Source organism: Dufourea novaeangliae, unplaced genomic scaffold (genome assembly GCF_001272555.1).
Source record: "Dufourea novaeangliae isolate 0120121106 unplaced genomic scaffold, ASM127255v1 scaffold7, whole genome shotgun sequence".
NCBI lineage: Eukaryota > Metazoa > Arthropoda > Insecta > Hymenoptera > Halictidae > Dufourea > Dufourea novaeangliae.
In genome coordinates this window covers 2,671,255-2,689,201 of record NW_015373896.1, presented here as the reverse complement: position 1 = coordinate 2,689,201, position 17,947 = coordinate 2,671,255, and the positions used below count along the sequence as shown (strand labels likewise).

The 17,947-nt window shown below is 33.7% G+C and overlaps 6 protein-coding genes across 6 annotated transcripts; 3 read left to right on the top strand and 3 right to left on the bottom strand.

The window, feature by feature from the left end:
• Nucleotides 1-519: 519 nt before the first annotated feature.
• Nucleotides 520-3,309, bottom strand: LOC107192620 (DNA replication factor Cdt1). The gene is made up of 6 exons (XM_015581928.1): nt 2,373-3,309; nt 2,043-2,295; nt 1,610-1,946; nt 1,352-1,534; nt 1,023-1,267; nt 520-888 (listed from the first exon to the last, which is right to left on the bottom strand). Exons 1-6 carry the CDS (start codon nt 3,146-3,148, stop codon nt 520-522), a joined length of 2,163 nt encoding a protein of 720 aa, XP_015437414.1. The 5' UTR covers nt 3,149-3,309.
• Nucleotides 3,310-4,550: 1,241 nt separating this feature from the next.
• LOC107191741 (mpv17-like protein 2) lies at nt 4,551-4,946 on the top strand. The gene has a single exon (XM_015580845.1). The coding sequence runs from the start codon at nt 4,551-4,553 to the stop codon at nt 4,944-4,946; it is 396 nt and encodes a 131-aa protein (XP_015436331.1).
• Nucleotides 4,947-5,268: 322 nt separating this feature from the next.
• LOC107192644 (CAS1 domain-containing protein 1) lies at nt 5,269-8,401 on the bottom strand. Its single transcript, XM_015581956.1, has 11 exons — nt 8,287-8,401; nt 8,091-8,187; nt 7,759-8,017; nt 7,421-7,678; nt 7,110-7,345; nt 6,826-7,047; nt 6,429-6,750; nt 6,122-6,361; nt 5,746-6,036; nt 5,465-5,683; nt 5,269-5,394 (listed from the first exon to the last, which is right to left on the bottom strand). Exons 1-11 carry the CDS (start codon nt 8,399-8,401, stop codon nt 5,269-5,271), a joined length of 2,385 nt encoding a protein of 794 aa, XP_015437442.1.
• A 1,866-nt stretch (nt 8,402-10,267) lies between these two features.
• On the top strand, nt 10,268-12,450 carry LOC107193266 (ubiquitin-conjugating enzyme E2 W). Its single transcript, XM_015582672.1, has 4 exons — nt 10,268-10,518; nt 11,304-11,654; nt 11,715-11,790; nt 11,951-12,450. The coding sequence occupies exons 1-4, from the start codon at nt 10,474-10,476 to the stop codon at nt 11,962-11,964; spliced, it is 486 nt and encodes a 161-aa protein (XP_015438158.1). The 5' UTR covers nt 10,268-10,473; the 3' UTR covers nt 11,965-12,450.
• Nucleotides 12,451-13,455: 1,005 nt separating this feature from the next.
• On the top strand, nt 13,456-14,880 carry LOC107193300 (putative inositol monophosphatase 3). The gene is made up of 5 exons (XM_015582705.1): nt 13,456-13,696; nt 13,773-14,021; nt 14,225-14,385; nt 14,444-14,561; nt 14,639-14,880. Exons 1-5 carry the CDS (start codon nt 13,456-13,458, stop codon nt 14,878-14,880), a joined length of 1,011 nt encoding a protein of 336 aa, XP_015438191.1.
• Nucleotides 14,881-15,089: 209 nt separating this feature from the next.
• LOC107193277 (cell growth-regulating nucleolar protein) lies at nt 15,090-16,996 on the bottom strand. The gene is made up of 3 exons (XM_015582681.1): nt 16,722-16,996; nt 15,963-16,327; nt 15,090-15,883 (listed from the first exon to the last, which is right to left on the bottom strand). Exons 1-3 carry the CDS (start codon nt 16,844-16,846, stop codon nt 15,309-15,311), a joined length of 1,065 nt encoding a protein of 354 aa, XP_015438167.1. The 5' UTR covers nt 16,847-16,996; the 3' UTR covers nt 15,090-15,308.
• Nucleotides 16,997-17,947: the final 951 nt, after the last annotated feature.

The window sequence follows — 17,947 nt, the reverse complement described above, 5'->3', positions numbered from 1 at the left end:
AAAGAATTCTAATAAGAGACTCAGGGATAATATTGTAAAATAAGTATATTTGTACGACATTTTGTAGAAGCAGCTTGTTAAACGTAATTCAAGTATACAATTTGTTATAATTTTATGTAAGGAAAACAACAAAGATTCGAGTTTTTTTTTTATATTTCTGAAAGACTGTATTATCATTACATAATACGAATTACCTTCAAAAAATACTACAAACTCGATCGGAAACGAAAATATCGCTTGGTGCAGGGTCACTTCACTTACAATTATGATATGCATAGAGAACGAAATATGTACTGTAATGTTTAGGAGAATCTAAATCTATATTATCCCTATTGAATCAGAACTAAACTATTCTACCGAATAAAATTCATTGCAAGTATAATTAAACAATACAGTAAATTATAGCAAATGCAGTAATATACTTAGAAAAAAATTGCCATCGTAATTAATAATAATTCGCATACAGATCATAAACTGAAGACAAAAAAGAATCATCTGTTTTATAGTATACAATCCATATCATGTGGATCTTACTTTATCATTGGCCATAATTTCTAATCTCTTAATCACCTTACCAAGATCAACTTCTTTTTGCAACTTCAAGTGATCTACTTTTCTTACGTTGTGTATACTAGTCCATGTAGGTAGTAATTTACATAGCAGACGTATATGTTCTTCTAATTCGTTGGGACTTAATTTCGCCTTAAACGAATTTTCTAATTTTTCAACCACGAATTCCATAGCCAGTACTCCCTTTTTCTCGGCTACAAAAATGTTGCGCAGAATCTTGCTCAGTTCCGGAAGCCTCGAATACATCGCGGCTTTTTTATTAGCGTCCGGTGTACGTGTCATAGCTTCCAATGCTTTAGCTGCCTGTTTTGCTCGAACCTGACATACAAAACACGTTGTTAAAAAAGTTCAAGAAAAAAATGAGTGAAAAAATAACTTATAACTACATAAATATTTGGAATAAGATCTACGATCATATGACATTTTTTTATTTCCTCATTTAAAGGATTTACCTTCTCTAGAAGGGACTTCGGTATGCCTTTAAACGCCACACTAAGGTAGCTACTTTGCGTGGTGGGTGTAGCGGGCGGTGTATCCACAACGCTGATATTAACTTTCCGCAAACCATCTTCAGTCTCTGTTGAAGCACTCTTTTCATCTTTCTCTGGCGATGCCTTCGAAGTCATCTTCGCATCAGCTAACCGTTGTAATGCTTTCTCCATACGAGTACCACAATTGAACAACGATTTCGCTTTGTCTAAAAAATTCATTTATTATCAGTATAACTCAACTATTTGAGAAGAGTGAATATTATCTAACAAGTGCGTAATGCTAATCTTACCAAGAACATCCTTTGCTGATGTTAGCTTTTCTACGTTTGGTGGCTGTGGCAATTCAGATTGTTCCATTAATTTGCAACTCTCAATATCGAACTCGGGATGCCAACGTAGTATCTTTTCCTTTGGTACACGCATCGGCGTCTCCAAACTGAGTAAGAATTTCTCGTGCTCGTCTTTTACTTTATCTGTAACAAAACAATAAGGTATTGTAGAATGATAGCTGAAATAAAATTTCGACATTTACTGCGAACCGTTATTACCGAGCAAAATGTTGTAGAACTTCCTTCGTCTATCCAATAATACTTTCGGTCCCATACTAACTGCAGCAGCTGTTTTCAAGACATCATCTGCGTCTGGTGTGTTTCTTCCACTCTTCTCTTCAACAACTGGTGAAAGAACTAGCTCGTATTTATCTTGTTTGGATGTAGAACCAAATGTGCGATGCTTTTCCTGATTATAGTTGTATGCATTTGGATAAATCGTTTTGATTTGTGCTAGATGTTCCAACGTAAAGTTTTTACGTAATAGTTCCTGAACTGCAGGCTTTAACTTCTTGAAAGTTATTATTTCCTTACGATTGAAGAGCATTGCAGAAACCTGTGAACAGATTACATTTTATGTATAACATGAATGAATTGAGTTTATAAGGAACAGTAATTGTATTAACTATTTTTTTTTATAATAGATAAGTACCGTATCTACACATCTAAATGCTTCTGCTAAAAATCGGTAATTGTAAGGCAATGGTAGAGCAGGTGTGCCACTTTCAGCTAGTGACAGATACTGCTGATAAGCTGGTGCTTTAGTCGGACTACTCTTCACTGGACTGGGAGTTGATTCTTTAGGTTCAAACAAAATTCGTTTCTGAGGACTAGCTGCCAACAATTCCTTATTCTTCATGGGACTCAACCTTATTTTACTTGGTGATTTGTATGCTTTCTGTGGACTGTGAATTATAGAAGCAAACATAAGTAATATGAACATAACAAAACATAAATTCTTTTCTCATGATAAATATATTACCTGACTGGTATTTCAAGCTGAATCTTCTCAAATTTCTGTATCTGTGGTTTCTTGACTTCATTCTGTTTCTGTAGTTTCTCCAACTTTTGTTCACAGTTCCTGAACCTAGCAATAGATGCCTTTAGTTCCATCAGCCTGGCTGACTTGTTGATTCTATTTTTTATCTCGGTTAGAGACAACTCTTGCTTTGCCAGTCTATCCATAGTCGACTCTTTCTTCGGTGTGGTACAATTAACTGCAGACTGCACATTTGAGATGTCTGTAGAAGCAGTATTCTTCTTCGGTGTACCTGGAGGCTTCTTCTTTGGGCTCAGTGTTCCTTTCTTTTCAAATAGCACCTTGTTAACGTCCAAGTCTTCTGCAATCTTCTGGAAGCTATCTCGAATATCTGTTTGTCCCTCTTGTCCAGACAACTTCCTCGAGCGTACAGCTCGAGGTTTAGCATTACTTTTTGGCGTTTTTTGTGCATTTGCCTTGGGGGAATCGAATTGTATGTTCCGAACGGCTGAGTTGGATTTCACAGTACGACTACCCACCAACTCTTTTCCTGGGACTAGTACCACTTTCGGACTTGTGCCCATGGTTTCGTCTTCTCTGATCGGAGTCAGTGACCCAGACGACTCGGAACAATCTTTATTTAGCGAATTCCGATTTTGATTACTCACCAACCTCGATTGATCCCGTTCAAGAAGTAACACCTTTGCTTTGCTTCGCAAATCGTCAGTTGCTTGTCGTTTACGCGTATTAAAATACGCCGTTACTGATGGCTGAGACATGTTTTTATATACGTATATATATATATGTGTGCTGCAGAAGTCCGTTAAGATTTTTTAAATTTCCGAAGCTTTATTTGCGGACCTCTGCTCCCTGCGTTGATTCTCAGTGATCTCTATGGACGATAATTCACGCCTAAAAGCCCGCCTTTTTTATCAGTTTAGGCGCCAGATCGAAAAGAACAGCTGCTGCGTCAACGGTAAAAGGCCCGCTAAATTCGAATGCGATGTCCGGTTTACGTGTCCCTACGTAATTACAGTATATTTAAAATGCAGTATTACTTAACTGTAAGATTAAAAACTAGTTTTGGTGTTCGTACAAAGGGCGACAATTGATACAAAAATTTGTCATGGAAGTAATATAAAATGTAACAAAAGAGTTATAAGTAAAAAAAATTATATATTTTAATTAATTAAGACACAGTACTTTATTATTGTAAAAAATTGATAAAAATCTTTATGGGCAAGAAGTACTTTCAACAGGAAAGCAAATTCTTCTTCAGAGTTACAAACACGACTCCATTATGCCTTGGCTTCTTTGGCGCCAATTCGTCGTTTCATAATTACATTTGAATAATTTCTATGTAAAAATTACTTTACATGAATGAAAATTTATAATCCGTATATTTTATATATACCAACTACGAAGTGTACGTACTTTACGTTGTTATGTCATATGATAATTGCAAAACTGATCAAGTATAGTCATGCACGTGACAATATTTCGGATCTTGAAATGTTCCGTATTATAGAATCAAAAATAAATTGGCTAGGCTCTTCATATTTAAAAATAGTTTTCAGCTAAGTACAACAGATTCTTGAGTACTCAATGCTAGAATTGACTCTTTTAAAAATTCCATTGCTTTTCCAAAATTGTGTGATATACATGTGCCAAGACCTCGTGTACTGAAAATAATAGTGATTGACGATATTTAATATTAACTTTATTTTTATTTCTACAAGTTTTATCGCCGTTATGAATTTAATTTAAGTTTTTTTTAAACCAATACAACTGTAAGTAAGCGAACTGTAACGAAAAATGTGTAGGTTATAAGTTCCATTTGTTTATCTCTGAATATTATTTAACCTAAAAATTATGTTAAGTGCTATACTTGCTTTTCAGATTATGAACGTTACTAGAAGTATGAGCTCGGTTCTCACCAAGATACATATTATCAAAGAACTATTATTTTCACCAAAATATTTACTTTACACAAATGTGGGTATATCTATTTCTCTCTCTGGTACGGGGGATATATTAGAACAACATTATGAAATACTAAAGGTACATGGTCAAAATTCTGATACTATTTATTCATTTTTAATGTAAGTTTAACTTTCTATTGATTCTTCCTTCTTATCATAGGGTGAGTGGGATAAATTTAGTATAAATAGAACCAGAAATATGGCTGCATCTGGTATGTCAGTCGGTGTAGTATGTCATTATTGGTACAAATACTTAGATGCTAAGTTACCAGAATGTACACTTAAAGTAGTTTTAAAAAAAGTTGTTATAGATCAATTAGTCTGTTCTCCACTTTGCATAACAATGTTTTTTTTATCATTAGCCATTTTAGAAAAAAGCAGCTGGTCTGAATTAAAGAATGAGATTATTAGGAAAGCACATAGATTGTATATAGCCGAGTGGATTGTCTGGCCACCAGCACAGATTTTCAATTTCTATTTCTTACCAACTAAGTATAGGGTACTCTACGACAATACTATATCACTAGGTTATGATGTTTATACTAGTCAGGTAAAACATGACAATCCAAAGTGCAATTTGAAAAATGTTGACTGACATTGACTAACTTTAGCTAATATAGGATAACAATTCTAAAACCAAATATATTTGATACTAGAAGCAAATTTTATACAATTGATTTACATTACAATTGTAAATAAAGAATATATGGGAATGTATAAAAATACAATATTAAACTTTACTTTCGAATTGTTTATTTTTCTTATTATAGAAATAAATAATGTAAAGAATTTAATAGATTGATTTCTTGTATATTCCGTGTTTTATGAAACTTTGGTGAAAGAATATTACAAAATTATGTGCTTATTGTGTATAATATTTACATATTCTGCAAAAAATGTTTCGAAAAATATCACGTTCAAAACATTCCATCGTGGATACCTATTGGTACAAGGATTGCAATAAATAATAACAAATTACGAGCGACCAGTCTCCAATCATTTGGTACTGCGTACGGTGCCAGAATCTGGGTCAATCTATGTATCTGATAAAGTAAACAAAACATTGTTATGTTCCACTAAACCGTAATACACATTTGAAAAGTGGATACTTACTTCGTGACTCGCGCATATAAAGATAAATGATGTGACTAATAAATTTAATACTGGAAATCTTGGTAGTAACACTAACACACCATGTGAATCTGCTGCTAGCCAGATATGGCCCTGTGCGACTAGAGTTTCTAAACTGATTCGTCCTAAACCAGCCAAGAGAGCTGAATGTTTACTGCGCAATGCTAAAGATGCATTTCTCAGTGCTATATATCCTATAATCTGCAATAAAAAGTTGCTTAATTCTAATATCCTGAAACTGATTTGTATTTATAGATGATTACCGGTATAAACGCCACGTATGAATGAATTTCTTCACACTCCGATACTGAGTGACACAGTATAGTGAATGTAGTATAAGCTGTTAAAGAAATCAGTGCCAGCACAGAAGATAACGCAGTTCCTGGAATGTGATCTATCCTTTGCAAAGCAACAAGACCCGCTCCGAAAGTTACACCCCATGCCACACTGTATCTGTCCACCCTCCAACGTGACCACCATTCACGTATGTCATCGTCTGTTGTTACAAACAGTGCTTTCCAAGGTCTTGTTACAAAAACTTTTTCAAAGAACACCTATCACATTATTGTACATCACATTATTATACATGTTTTGTTACAATACGAATTTCTATGTACTAGAAAAGTTATGATTCAGTACCTCCGAAACGTATAATATAGTAATCATCGAAACAAGGCCTAAAAGTTTCAACGCAAGATAGAGTAAAGCTCTCGGGCCGTATTCGGTTAAGCTGCCGGAATATATTCTCGGTGGCAACCATGCTAAGAAATAGATGACTAAAAACCAGAACGAGACCAATGGAACGAAATGATAAAATTGATACGGTCTGTTCATACAAAGACACAATGAGACTGTTAAAAAGTTCAGTCTAAACATTACCTGAAAAATAACGAACATATATATACCGTCGTATCCGAAGTTCCTGACGGCTTTCTAATACACTTACTCTAGTAAATCTAACAAGAGAAACATCACCGGTCTGCCAAAAGTAACAGAAATGTCCATATCCAGACAGAAATAAATATGCAGAGTTGATTAATCTTAAGTACATATAGATAGGTAAGACGTTCTTGGCTCCAGTGACATGGTATATTAAAACCACAGCTTGCATTAACCCTCTCCACTCGTCTGTTTGTTCCCGGTTCAAAGTCCTTGGTCCTCTTTCTCTATCCTCGGTGAAAAATAATCCAAGAGCCAGTATATATCCGAGTGGTAACCAGAAACTGAACTCGCTATAATATTTATTCTCTTTCATGAAGAAATTTGTTCTGAATGTAACAAGAGGACACCATATTTACAATTACAAGTAACATTGGGTATTAATGAAAACAATCTGAACATACCTATCGCACAAGTAAAAGTAAGCTAAAATGATGGATAAAAGAGCCAAGGACGTCATCAATGTATAAAAGTCTTGTACTTCAGGTTGTTCGATCTGCATAACTTCAGAAGTATTTGCTTCTTCAATATTCTCCAGTTCGGTGGTGGTGACGCGTAGATAGGATATTTCGGTCCGATACTGACAAAACTTTCTGTACAACCACATTCCACCACCAATTATTATACTGCAACGAGCTACTAGTTATTTCCTGTTTAATAAACGACATAATATCATATAAGAAATTACCATAGAGCCAGACCAGACAAACTTAGTAATTGTAACGTTGTCGCTGGTTCTGGATAACTACAACAGCTACCATCATCGAAGTTCATATGATCATTGCAGTAAGTGTTTAATAGTATTTGAACTTTGTGTCTTAAGGACAGAGGACTAGCCAAGTATCCGTCTGGACTTTGTTCTAAAACACCTGTGCCAACGAGTTTACTGCTTTCCCATAAATTTACTTCGCTATGGGATAGTATCTGCATATAGTCAATGTATAAATAATTTACTTCTTTCCACAATGATTACTATGATATACTCTAAACGACGATTACCTTTACTGCTGCCTTATTGCACAAATTGATCTGCTTATTATCTATACCCGCTAACTGAGCTGGTAATCTTTCTTTCAACACAGGATCCTGTAGCACCCATAAAAATCGTGTATTCTTTTTAGATAAAAAATCTACTGGCTGTACAAGCCTTACTAATCCCATGTTGTATTCAGAATACAACTGAGTATCGCTATTATTGTTTGCAAGAATTGTCATAGCTGCATTGCCTGCAACAATCAAACTGGGTGCATCAGATTTCTAGAAAAAAGAAAAAGAACAACACAGTTGTTAATACACATGTTGAAAGAGTCTCACAAATTATAGAATACACAAATTACCATCCAGCCTCTGAGATCTTCTATCATAGAATTGTCCAATCGAGGTCTCCATAAAAACTGTACATTTAATCTAAGCTGGGCATCATTGAAATTTAAATCTGAATTTTGTGGTAAATCTGTTAAATCCGATGACTTTCCATCTACTATAAATTGTGATATAAAAGACTTGTACAACTGCCTGATTCTATCATCTCCAATGAGTGCAAAATGATTCCGGTGGCCCATGAAAGCTAGATACCTCAAGCATCTTCGACTGTCTCTGTGTTGGAAAAATTTGGTTGAAATTTTTTTTTCTTACTGCTTAATATATGCCATGGAAATTAAACTCTTACGTTTGGGTGTAATAATGCATCATACAACCATGAGGTTGCCATTCTTTATCCCCTTTGTATCTTCCTTCTGTTAACAACCACTTACAGGAATCACTACCTACAAAAATTAATTAGACTAAATACTGAGCCTTAAATTTACAATGTCAATGGCAACAAATAATATGAATTCAGAAGGAAGGTTAAACGGATGTTTTACCATAAATAAGGTGCATTAATCCATGATACAGAATAAAACATAAGACAAGTGCAGTAGCCAACTTTTTAGCACTTGCTACTGTGATTAAACTAATAAAGTGTTCCGCTGAAGTCATGAATATTTTGTTGTTGGGTTACATTGACTCTAGAAAAGAAATTCATATTTTAGCAAACAATTACATTTTTTTTATAACACCTAATCAATTAACAGGAGACATGAAGACTACATTAAAATGAATTTATATTAATTTTGTACACTTTCTTACATAAACATAGTCACCTATATAAAGTGTTTATTACATTCACTGAAATCGCACTTTAGCAAATGTTACATCGTGCATAAATATATCATTAATATCTCAGTTTCACTGTCAAATCACAAAATTTAAATAGTACCAACTTCAAAACTGTTGGAGATAAAATATGTTAATAATTTTATATAAAATATCTGCAAGCACAGTTCGCACAGTTCGTACTTGTAACGGTCCCGGCTACTTCTACCCCTTCTACCTAATAACGCATTGCAAACGCAACAGAAAACATAGAATCTGCAACACGATCGATTTTTCAATTGGTTGTTTAATTTGCAGTTTTCAAAACTACGACAGCCGCACCACGAAAGAATTTCAAAAATAACGAAACGGTTTTGTTTTGATTTGTTTTTACTAAAAGATTACTTTACAATTTAAAATCGTACCAAAATATCTCCAGCAACATAAAAAAGTATATGCTGTTTTGTCAGTAAATCCCACGTAATTTATTTGGAAACTGTACTTTATTCTATTTAATACAAGTCTTCAAACGGGGGTATTTTAAATCGATAAGCACGTTATTTCTGTTTTTATCACTTTGATAATGATAAAATCGAGATAATTTAATGTCTCGACAATTTCGAATGAGTAATAAAAGTGATTGAACTGAATGAATAACAGACTTCCATATCTATTTATATTGCACGAACTACATAAAGTGTTCGTTAACATTTTCTATATCGATACTATTAATTAAAAATGGTAGATAGTTGCCTTTCTTAAGTAACCCTTAATTTTTTTAAAGAACAGGCATTACAGGAAAGTAAGGCACCATGTCTGTGGTGTCATCCATGGCAAAAGTATACTAACTAATCAGTTAGTAGCTTGGGCATTCTTTTGTAGGTGGCACCGCGCATTATTTTTACCAGTTCTGTATCTATAAAACATGTAAACATTAATTGAAAATACGTTATCTGAGAATTATAGATACACAATATTGATTCAGGGTGTCACAAAAATTGATCTAATAACATCGAAAACAAATATAATGGTCATTATATATCGTCGAGTAAGACAGCATGAGAAAAAAAGAATTAATTTCAATCATTAAAATCGATTTAGGCAGCAACAGATTTTATGAAAACAGATAAATAATAAAAGTTGCTTTACTTTAGGCTGCAATGTATAAGCAAATTTACATGATTTTACCTATTTTCGAAAATAGAATGAAATTATATAAAAATTTGTTTCACTGATTTTATTAGGTTAAGAATAAAACAAACGCTATGTTAAATTTTTTATTCAATTATACTTTCTATACTGGAATATGTTGTACATTTATAATTAGACTGTGGATATTCATTCAAAACTATAAACTAATTTAGAAAAACGTAAAGTACATATATATAATAATAAACACAAAAACATCAATTTTAACAGCGAACAGGTTTGTTAATGTTAAAACTGTACTAAAATTTGAATTACTCTTTGTTAAAGGTTTTATTTCCTTGAATTGCACATTCTTTGTTTATATTCAAGATTAAAATGGAGTAATAAGTTTACTATAATTTATTAGAGTCTGCATGTAATCGTGTTCTCATTTACAATCTATTTATGATCAATCCAATAATACAAGCATCCCTTATATCTTATAGTATTCGTAAAGGGGTAAGAAATGCATGTTATAAGGCGCTTCGATACGTGGGCACGGCTGTCAAAGTTTGACTGATTGACGCGGCGACCCTACTACGACGCCTCAAGACTGTTGTGTACGACCGCTAATTTTTTTTTTTCAACACAATATAACACCGTACGAAATTTTGGGGGAAAAGAAATGCGAAACGCTATTGTCGGGGCGGCATTAGATTGTTGAGCCATGGAATAAACAAAAACGAGCGATCCATGAAAATTGCAATGAACGACGGCTATATTTTTCAATGGAGAGCGACATAACGACAATGGCGGCAATGTCCCCGTCGAAGGTAAGTTAATATCAAAGCTCCTTTAATGCACGCGTATATCCGTACATCTTTACGTTACGGCGAGATATGAGATCGAATCGAGACGCTAAACACCTGATACGATCTAAAACACCGAAAAATGTCGCACTTTTTATCAACAAAATAAGCATATCAAGTCGCGTGTCACTCGTCAAAATTCGGATGACGTTTTACGTCAAGCGAGACGCGCTACCCTTTAGTACAAAATGTATTGTTACGGGTTCGATGAATTTTTTTGGCATGTAGGATTGTTTATTAGAAATAGGTTAGTTTAATATAATTTATTATGTTATGTTATAGATAAAAGTGTTCAAGGAGAATATAAAAAGTTATAAAGGGCAAATATGACATAACAAAACATTGTTTTCATGATCATTTATTTACTTTGCTATCAATGCTAATAGTATTTTTTTTAAATGGAAAAGAATACATTCCTTTTTCTTGTACGCATATCTCTTGGAGTAAGACAAATGAAATGATCAAGGATACACTGACATTTTTTTTATTATTATTGTACCTGAATTTTTCAATGGTGATTCATTCATTCTTCTTTGTTTGTGATTTGTGTGATTTAGGTCAAATAAATTGAAAATATATCAGTTTCACTCATTTGTATAATTTACTATTAAAAGAAGAAACTGGTATGATATTGATCAATGGTTAAAAGACAGTTACTCAATGTAAAAATGCATTTATTCATTATAATTGCCAATTAGTAATTTCATACACTTAATGCTGAATAGTATATTTTTTAAATATTGTTTCAGCGGAGGCTCCAGAAGGAGTTGATGTCCTTAATACGTGAGCCTCCACCAGGTGTACGTGTGGATGGAGATCTTGCTGGTCAGAATTTAACGCAATGGATTGTCCACATGGAGGGTGCAAAGGGCACTTTATATGAAGGCGAACGGTTTCAGCTACAATTTAAGTTTAGCTCTAAATATCCGTTTGATTCGCCAGAAGTAACTTTCATAGGTGGAAACATACCAGTTCATCCACATGTTTATAGCAATGGTCATATCTGCCTATCAATACTGACTGATGATTGGTCTCCGGCACTAAGTGTGCAAAGTGTCTGTTTAAGTATTGTGTCAATGCTAAGCAGTTGCAAAGAAAAGGTAAAATATTCATTTGTTTGTGTTTTGATAAAGCATTAATGAAAACTATTTACACCGTAGAAGAGGCCACCTGACAATTCATTCTATGTATCAACATGTAGCAAAAATCCAAAGAAAACAAAGTGGTGGTATCATGGTAAGTATTACATTATATATGTGACTTGTGCAATTGAATAATTATTATTTTTTTTTACATTCCTTTTACGAGTAACAATATATAAAAATCTTGAATATTTTAATAAACATTTGCGTTTAAAAACTAGAATTACCCAGCATTTACTTTTGTGTTTGAACAGATGACAGTGTGTAACATCAACTGCTAAAATCATTAACACCTTGTCAATGTGCAGTTATTGCTGGATCAAGCGGAATGACATGTTTTGTGTCTTTAATTATTGTCTACATATAAATATTAATGTCTGTAACTATTGAAACTTTCATAGATGAAATTTGCTGAAGTAACTTTATCACGTATTAAACAAATTAGGGGCATAAGTTAGAAGAGAAAAAAAAAGCAAAGGCTGCATATTTACTTATTATTACAATAAAGAAGCAATGTAAAATGCGTGAGTTATCCGGTTATAAATTATTATGATGTTATTAAGAATTTATATATTATCCCACAGTTGAATAGAAAGAAAGAGAAATGGCATAGACTACAAAAACGCGGATGCCGAAGCGTATGGTGCACATAAAATATTAATACACGATAAAAGCGTTTTATTATCTATGTAGGAAGTGCGCTGTAAAATGATATCAGATTAATATATTGCAGTAATCACTATTACTAGTATAACACCAAAAATATACAATGTTATCTCACTTGTTACCCCATTTATTTAACATTTGTCTTTTACTGTAACATAAAAACAAAAGGTAAGCGATTATTTTGAATAGATTTCGTGATGTGCAGTCATGATTCGAATATGCAAGTATTTGTTTATATAAATCAAATGTACATTTTAATTTCGTTTACATCTCATTATCGTGACAACAATAAATCGCTAATTATCTATTGTTTCAATCGAGATAAGTACGGTGTTAAAATCGTTGAAATGTATTCTTACTGATAAATAAAATTCAAGCTTTTATAGAACCGCAGTCGAAAAATTCATTATAAAATGTTCTAATATCTAGTTTAGTTACATAAATATTTAAATGAATATATGTTTATATGCATGTAAATATGTACCTCAATTAATTTTGCAATTTATTTAGACATATGTACTTAGTTGGTACTCCGAAAAATAAGAAATTAACAAAGTTGCAAATAAAAGAGCATGTGAAAGTAAAACAAAATTGCAAACGAAAACACTTGAGTGTCAGGCAATAAAATTACTTTAAAATGTAACGAAATTATAGAGAGTTGAGTTTTCTATAGATTTTTAAAGCAAGTAATCCATTTTTGAATTATTAAAAAAGTTGCAAAGAGGGGGGGGCAGCAGTAAACATTTGAGTAAGATTGGTTAGGTTCTACTAGCCTAACTTGTCCTTTCAAAGTGTATATCACGAAATCATTCAAAGAAATCAGGAAACCTGATAATGTTATATTGAAAATAATTTGTTGAAGAAACAATGTCATAAAGCTTTGTTCATATATATTTAAGGATAACTTCAAAATACGCCGAAATAAAAGTGTACTTTTTTCGAACACTATGATACTTCGGTGTATAATACAAAACTCAGTGTCATTGGTGTATTCAAATAAGTTAAAAATGGCTGCGTACCGAACAATTAAAATGCTCGGCGTATAAATTCAGTCAAAATAATAGATCGAGGGAATTTAGGATAGTGTTTTACAATGCATATCAGAATGAGTGTGCGTACGAGAAGAATGATTTGCTGCGTAATAATACTGTCACTATGTGTTTTATATTTGTATACAAATCGAACTTTGTATACGAATGTCCGTGATAGAAATGTTTCTTTGAAGCTTCTGCTTGCTGCTGCTATAAAAGCAGCCGAGCTCGGTGGTTCTGAAGTTATAGCAGTTCACGATCAAGTTAAATTTGAGATAGAAAGCAAAGGAAAAACGAAAGAAGGTAAGTAGTTTCTCCATCTATTATTGTAATTTGTACAAGTAAAGACCATTGATAATCTTCTGTTTAACTTTGAAAGGTGTCAATGATCCAGTAACAGAAGCAGACTACAGATCCCATTGTGCAATGTATCACTCTCTGGTAGAAGCATTTCCAGGTATAACAGTAATATCCGAAGAAACATCAAAAGACTGTGATAAAGTTACAGTGTCTGATATAAAAAACTCTGTTAATAGTTTAATCGATTATCAGATTACGGATGAAACTGTGAATGCGAATGACATTACAGTTTGGATTGATCCCCTTGATGCAACAAAAGAATTCACAGGTGTGTTTGTACTACATATCTGCATTTTTTATTCTTGGACTATGGGCATTTGTGCAAATTCATAATTTTAATGTTTCAAGAACGGGCAATGAATAAAGCCTTCATTGAAGGTTTTCTTAAACTTAAAAGATCGTGTAATCCTTATGAAAGTTGTCTGATTTAAAATGTTAATATCTGTTGTTTATTAATCCTTTCTAATTTAGAAAACTTGTTGCAATATGTGACAACTATGGTTTGCGTTGCTGTCAAAGGAAAACCTATAATAGGTGTAATATATAAGCCATTTGAAACCAAACAAAACTCTAGTCTCTTTTGGACATGGACAAGTCATGCAGTGTCACGAAATTTGCAAGTTCTTCCTAAGGTAACAAACCAAAAAATTATTCAGATAGATGCATTAAATGGTACTTTTTGAAAACTAGCTGGAAGATGATAGAACACCAGTCTTAATTGTATCACAATCACATGCTGGACAAGTTCATAATGTTACCAAAATTGCATTTGGTAAAGGTATTGATATTGTCTCTGCAGCTGGTGCAGGTAATATTTATGATTACTTTGATACTTCAATTTGTTGTATTATAATCATTAATTTATATTTTTCAATATACATTTAGGCTTCAAGTTTTTAGAAGTTGTAAGTGGAAATGCAACTGCCTACGTTCACATAACAGCAATAAAAAAATGGGATATTTGTGCAGGCACTGCAATTCTTACTGCTCTTGGTGGTACAGTCACACAATTGTTTGACCAGCAAATTATAAGTTTTGGTCCCAGCGATTCCAGAGTACTTACATTGGGTCTTCTAGCTACTATGAGTAATCATGCTTGGTATTTAGACAAATTCTCAAATATTTAATGCAATGTACGGATTCTTAAATGTAAATTGAAAACACCCAAATTACTCTTTCTGTAAAAACAAATGAATCTTCCATATTGAAAGATTTAATACGAAAAGAAAAACAATTGAAGTGAACAATTCAGAAACGTTTATTTACAAGTCTTCCTAGATAGATGTGTTCTGTTTGTATTGTAAACAATTATCATGGTATTAATTGTTGAATTCACTGTATTTTATGGACAATCATTCATACATTCTTAATTGTAAAAGTCGCGATGTCAATACATTTTAATCAATGTATTTTGTTGAAAAGACAAGCAGGTAATATTAAAGTGTTCCTTGTATAATAGTATTTTGAACGTTCTAAATTTATCCACGATAAATCCTAATTGACAATAATCATAAATAATAGCAACGCATGAATTTTTATTACACTGTTCCTCAAATTAAGCTAGTTTCACTTTCTCGTCAGCAATTAATATACCCGGCACTTTCTTTAGTTTTTTATTAAATTTTGCCAATGCCTTCTCATTAGTTATTTTATGTGAACAGAAGTTCATGAACTGAGAAGTTACCTTTTTCTGTAATTTCTTTAAAGAAATTTCCTCTTTGCTTTGTACTATGTGTAGAATAGTACCTTTCCAATCGAAAGCTGACTTCTCATTGGTCTGTTCTTCGTCACATTGAGCAACCAACGATTCGGAAAGTACACCATTTTTAGTTTTCTTCTTAGGGACTATTTCCTCAGTCTGATCATCTGAAGCAATGCTTTTACGCTTTTTCTTCAACACAGGTTCCGCTATTTGTTCTTCCACTGTTTCTGATATTTTTCTCTTCTTAGACTTATTTTTCTTCTTACTAATACTATTTGGAGTATTAATCTCGGCATCATTGTTACTCTTATTTTGATCATCATTCTGATTTTCTCTAGATATATTTTCATTATTTTGATTTTCAATGATATTATTCTCTTGGTGTTCACTTACATTGTGTTCCTCGTCTACTTTATGATCTGCATTGCCTATGTGCATTTCAGGTGTAGATGTTATAAACAATCGTGTGTTTTAGATTTTGATAAAATTGTAACAAGTAATGCTTACCATTTTGTTGCTGCTGCTGCTGCTTCTCTGCTGCAGTTTGTACATTATTTTTATAAGCACTTTCCATTTTGTCCCAGACACTATCTACTATTGCTGGATTTGCTCTGTGGCCTATGGCACTTTTCACAAAATTTAAAAATCTAGCTTTCTTCCTTGGAATATTTTCATACTTTGACAACATATTTAGAAAACTTCGCTCAGCATTTGTTAAATTTGTCACACTGTTCAGTATATTGCTAACAATGTTAATCCATTCTTGTTGCTTTCGTTCCCCCTTGTTTGCTCTAGCCTTTGGAACATAGTCCTTTCCTCCGTATCGTTCAGCTTCAGTTATGCACTTTGTGTGTGCTACATACTCTTCTCCCCTAAAATTAATAAAAGACCCAAGCTATGTTAATATAGACTCATATGTTTCACAATACACCCATACCTCGCTTTACGGCTTAGATACGTTCCGGAGAAGTTGGCCGTAAAGCGAAAAGCCGTATAACGAATCAATTATTTGATACAAACCCATACAAATTCAATTGAATCTGTTCCAATTTTTTATAAAATAATATAGTTTTTAGTTCATAAAGCATTTTTTCTTTTTATTTCCTATAAAAATGCATTTTTTTTGGCCGTACGACGAAACATTGTGGGCCGTAAATCGAAAAAATGCCATAATTAAAAAAGGCTGTTATAGCGAAATGCCGTATAAAGAGCGGCCGTATAGCGAGGTATAGGTGTACATTAGATCAGTATCATATTTGTACATACCGGAAATCTTTAAAACAATCGACGCACGTTAAAAAAGGTGCAGTACGACACTGAAATTCGTAGTGTTTTGCAACCTTTGGCTTCTGTAGCGTTTCTCCGCAATGGTTACAAGTAAATACCACCATTTTTTTTTATACTACCTTACATTAAAGTTACAAAACTTAATAGTATAATAACAGAAATAAAATGGAATAAACAAAAGTTGTTTAGTAACCTATAAATTGTGTGAAAACGTCACGGCGGTTAACCTTAACGTTTCAACGTGTCTAAATACACACGTGTGAACACTGGACTGTTACGAAACTTAAATTAATGTACCCGACTATGTCAGCGCCATCTTCCTTGAATAAAAAATTATGAAATGAAATTTAATAAGTATTTATAGGTACGTGCTTTTTTGATGTCAAAGTACTAATTGAAACTGCCGCGTTTCCCAATAACAATTGTTGCATTTCTTAATTGATAATCCATTATATATTAAAACACGCGTTTAAAGATTATGATGGCGCTATCTAGCAAAAAGATTATAGTACTAATTGACTAGTAGTTTACGCATTTTGCCATAGATAGTCTTTTCTTCTGTGAAAAAGTGGGGTCATAGAGCCCCTGGCCGAAGATGGCCGAAGCGGTCGAATGGGAGCGAGCGAGAGCGGTAGAGCGAGCCGCGGTATCGGTGCTCTCCGTCTGTGTCGACGCATACCGAACGATGCCGAAGATGGTCGGAGCGGGCGAACGGGAGAGAGCGAGAGCGGTAGAGCGAGCCGCGGTATCGGTGCTCTCCGTCGGTGTTGGAGGAATTTCAAGGGTCTATGGGGGGAGGTGTGCGAGCGAGAGAGTACGGTAGAGCGTGCCGAGTATCGGTGCTCTCCGTCGATCCAACGCGCTAGTGAGTTGCGTCACCCAGTTTATTGACTTAGCCGTGTACGCCGTGTACCAAGGTCGTACCATCCCGTGCAGGTCTGTGCTTGCTTCCTCACTTTCTCGTGAACCGTCGCGGAGGGTGGTCGCGCGTCTCATACTCGTCTTTTCTCTTGTTACTAACCCATTGTTTGTTGCAGGCATTCGACAACCATCAATTTATTTACTGTGCATATTATTAATTTATTTACTGTGCATATTCTTGTGTCCCCTCTCTTGTTACTAATCCCTTGTATGTTACAGATGTTCGAGAACCATTGGCTTCGATATTTATTTTCTTGTGTACTGTGATTCATTTACTCTGATTT

Bases quoted from the DNA above. Each gene is read 5' to 3' on its own strand.
- LOC107193300 (XM_015582705.1), top strand. From the start codon at position 13,456: ATGCATATCAGAATGAGTGTGCGTACGAGAAGAATGATTTGCTGCGTA. The intron at 13,697-13,772 runs GTAAGTAGTTTC...TAACTTTGAAAG, and splicing joins CAAAGGAAAAACGAAAGAAG to GTGTCAATGATCCAGTAACA. The intron at 14,022-14,224 runs GTGTGTTTGTAC...TTTCTAATTTAG, and splicing joins TGCAACAAAAGAATTCACAG to AAAACTTGTTGCAATATGTG.
- LOC107193277 (XM_015582681.1), bottom strand. From the start codon at position 16,846: ATGGTGGTATTTACTTGTAACCATTGCGGAGAAACGCTACAGAAGCCA. The intron at 16,328-16,721 runs GTATGTACAAAT...TATTAATTTTAG, and splicing joins GATTGTTTTAAAGATTTCCG to GGGAGAAGAGTATGTAGCAC. The intron at 15,884-15,962 runs GTAAGCATTACT...AAATGCACATAG, and splicing joins GCAGCAGCAGCAACAAAATG to GCAATGCAGATCATAAAGTA.
- LOC107192620 (XM_015581928.1), bottom strand. From the start codon at position 3,148: ATGTCTCAGCCATCAGTAACGGCGTATTTTAATACGCGTAAACGACAA. The intron at 2,296-2,372 runs GTAATATATTTA...TATAATTCACAG, and splicing joins CAGCTTGAAATACCAGTCAG to TCCACAGAAAGCATACAAAT. The intron at 889-1,022 runs GTAAATCCTTTA...TTTGTATGTCAG, and splicing joins CGAAGTCCCTTCTAGAGAAG to GTTCGAGCAAAACAGGCAGC.
- LOC107192644 (XM_015581956.1), bottom strand. From the start codon at position 8,401: ATGACTTCAGCGGAACACTTTATTAGTTTAATCACAGTAGCAAGTGCT. The intron at 6,362-6,428 runs GTAAGTGTATTA...GTTATTTTTCAG, and splicing joins CTCTTGTTAGATTTACTAGA to GTAATGTTTAGACTGAACTT. The intron at 5,684-5,745 runs GTAATCATCTAT...TTTTTATTGCAG, and splicing joins CATACGTGGCGTTTATACCG to ATTATAGGATATATAGCACT.
- LOC107193266 (XM_015582672.1), top strand. From the start codon at position 10,474: ATGGAGAGCGACATAACGACAATGGCGGCAATGTCCCCGTCGAAG. The intron at 10,519-11,303 runs GTAAGTTAATAT...ATATTGTTTCAG, and splicing joins CGGCAATGTCCCCGTCGAAG to CGGAGGCTCCAGAAGGAGTT. The intron at 11,655-11,714 runs GTAAAATATTCA...TTTACACCGTAG, and splicing joins TAAGCAGTTGCAAAGAAAAG to AAGAGGCCACCTGACAATTC.
- LOC107191741 (XM_015580845.1), top strand. From the start codon at position 4,551: ATGGCTGCATCTGGTATGTCAGTCGGTGTAGTATGTCATTATTGGTAC.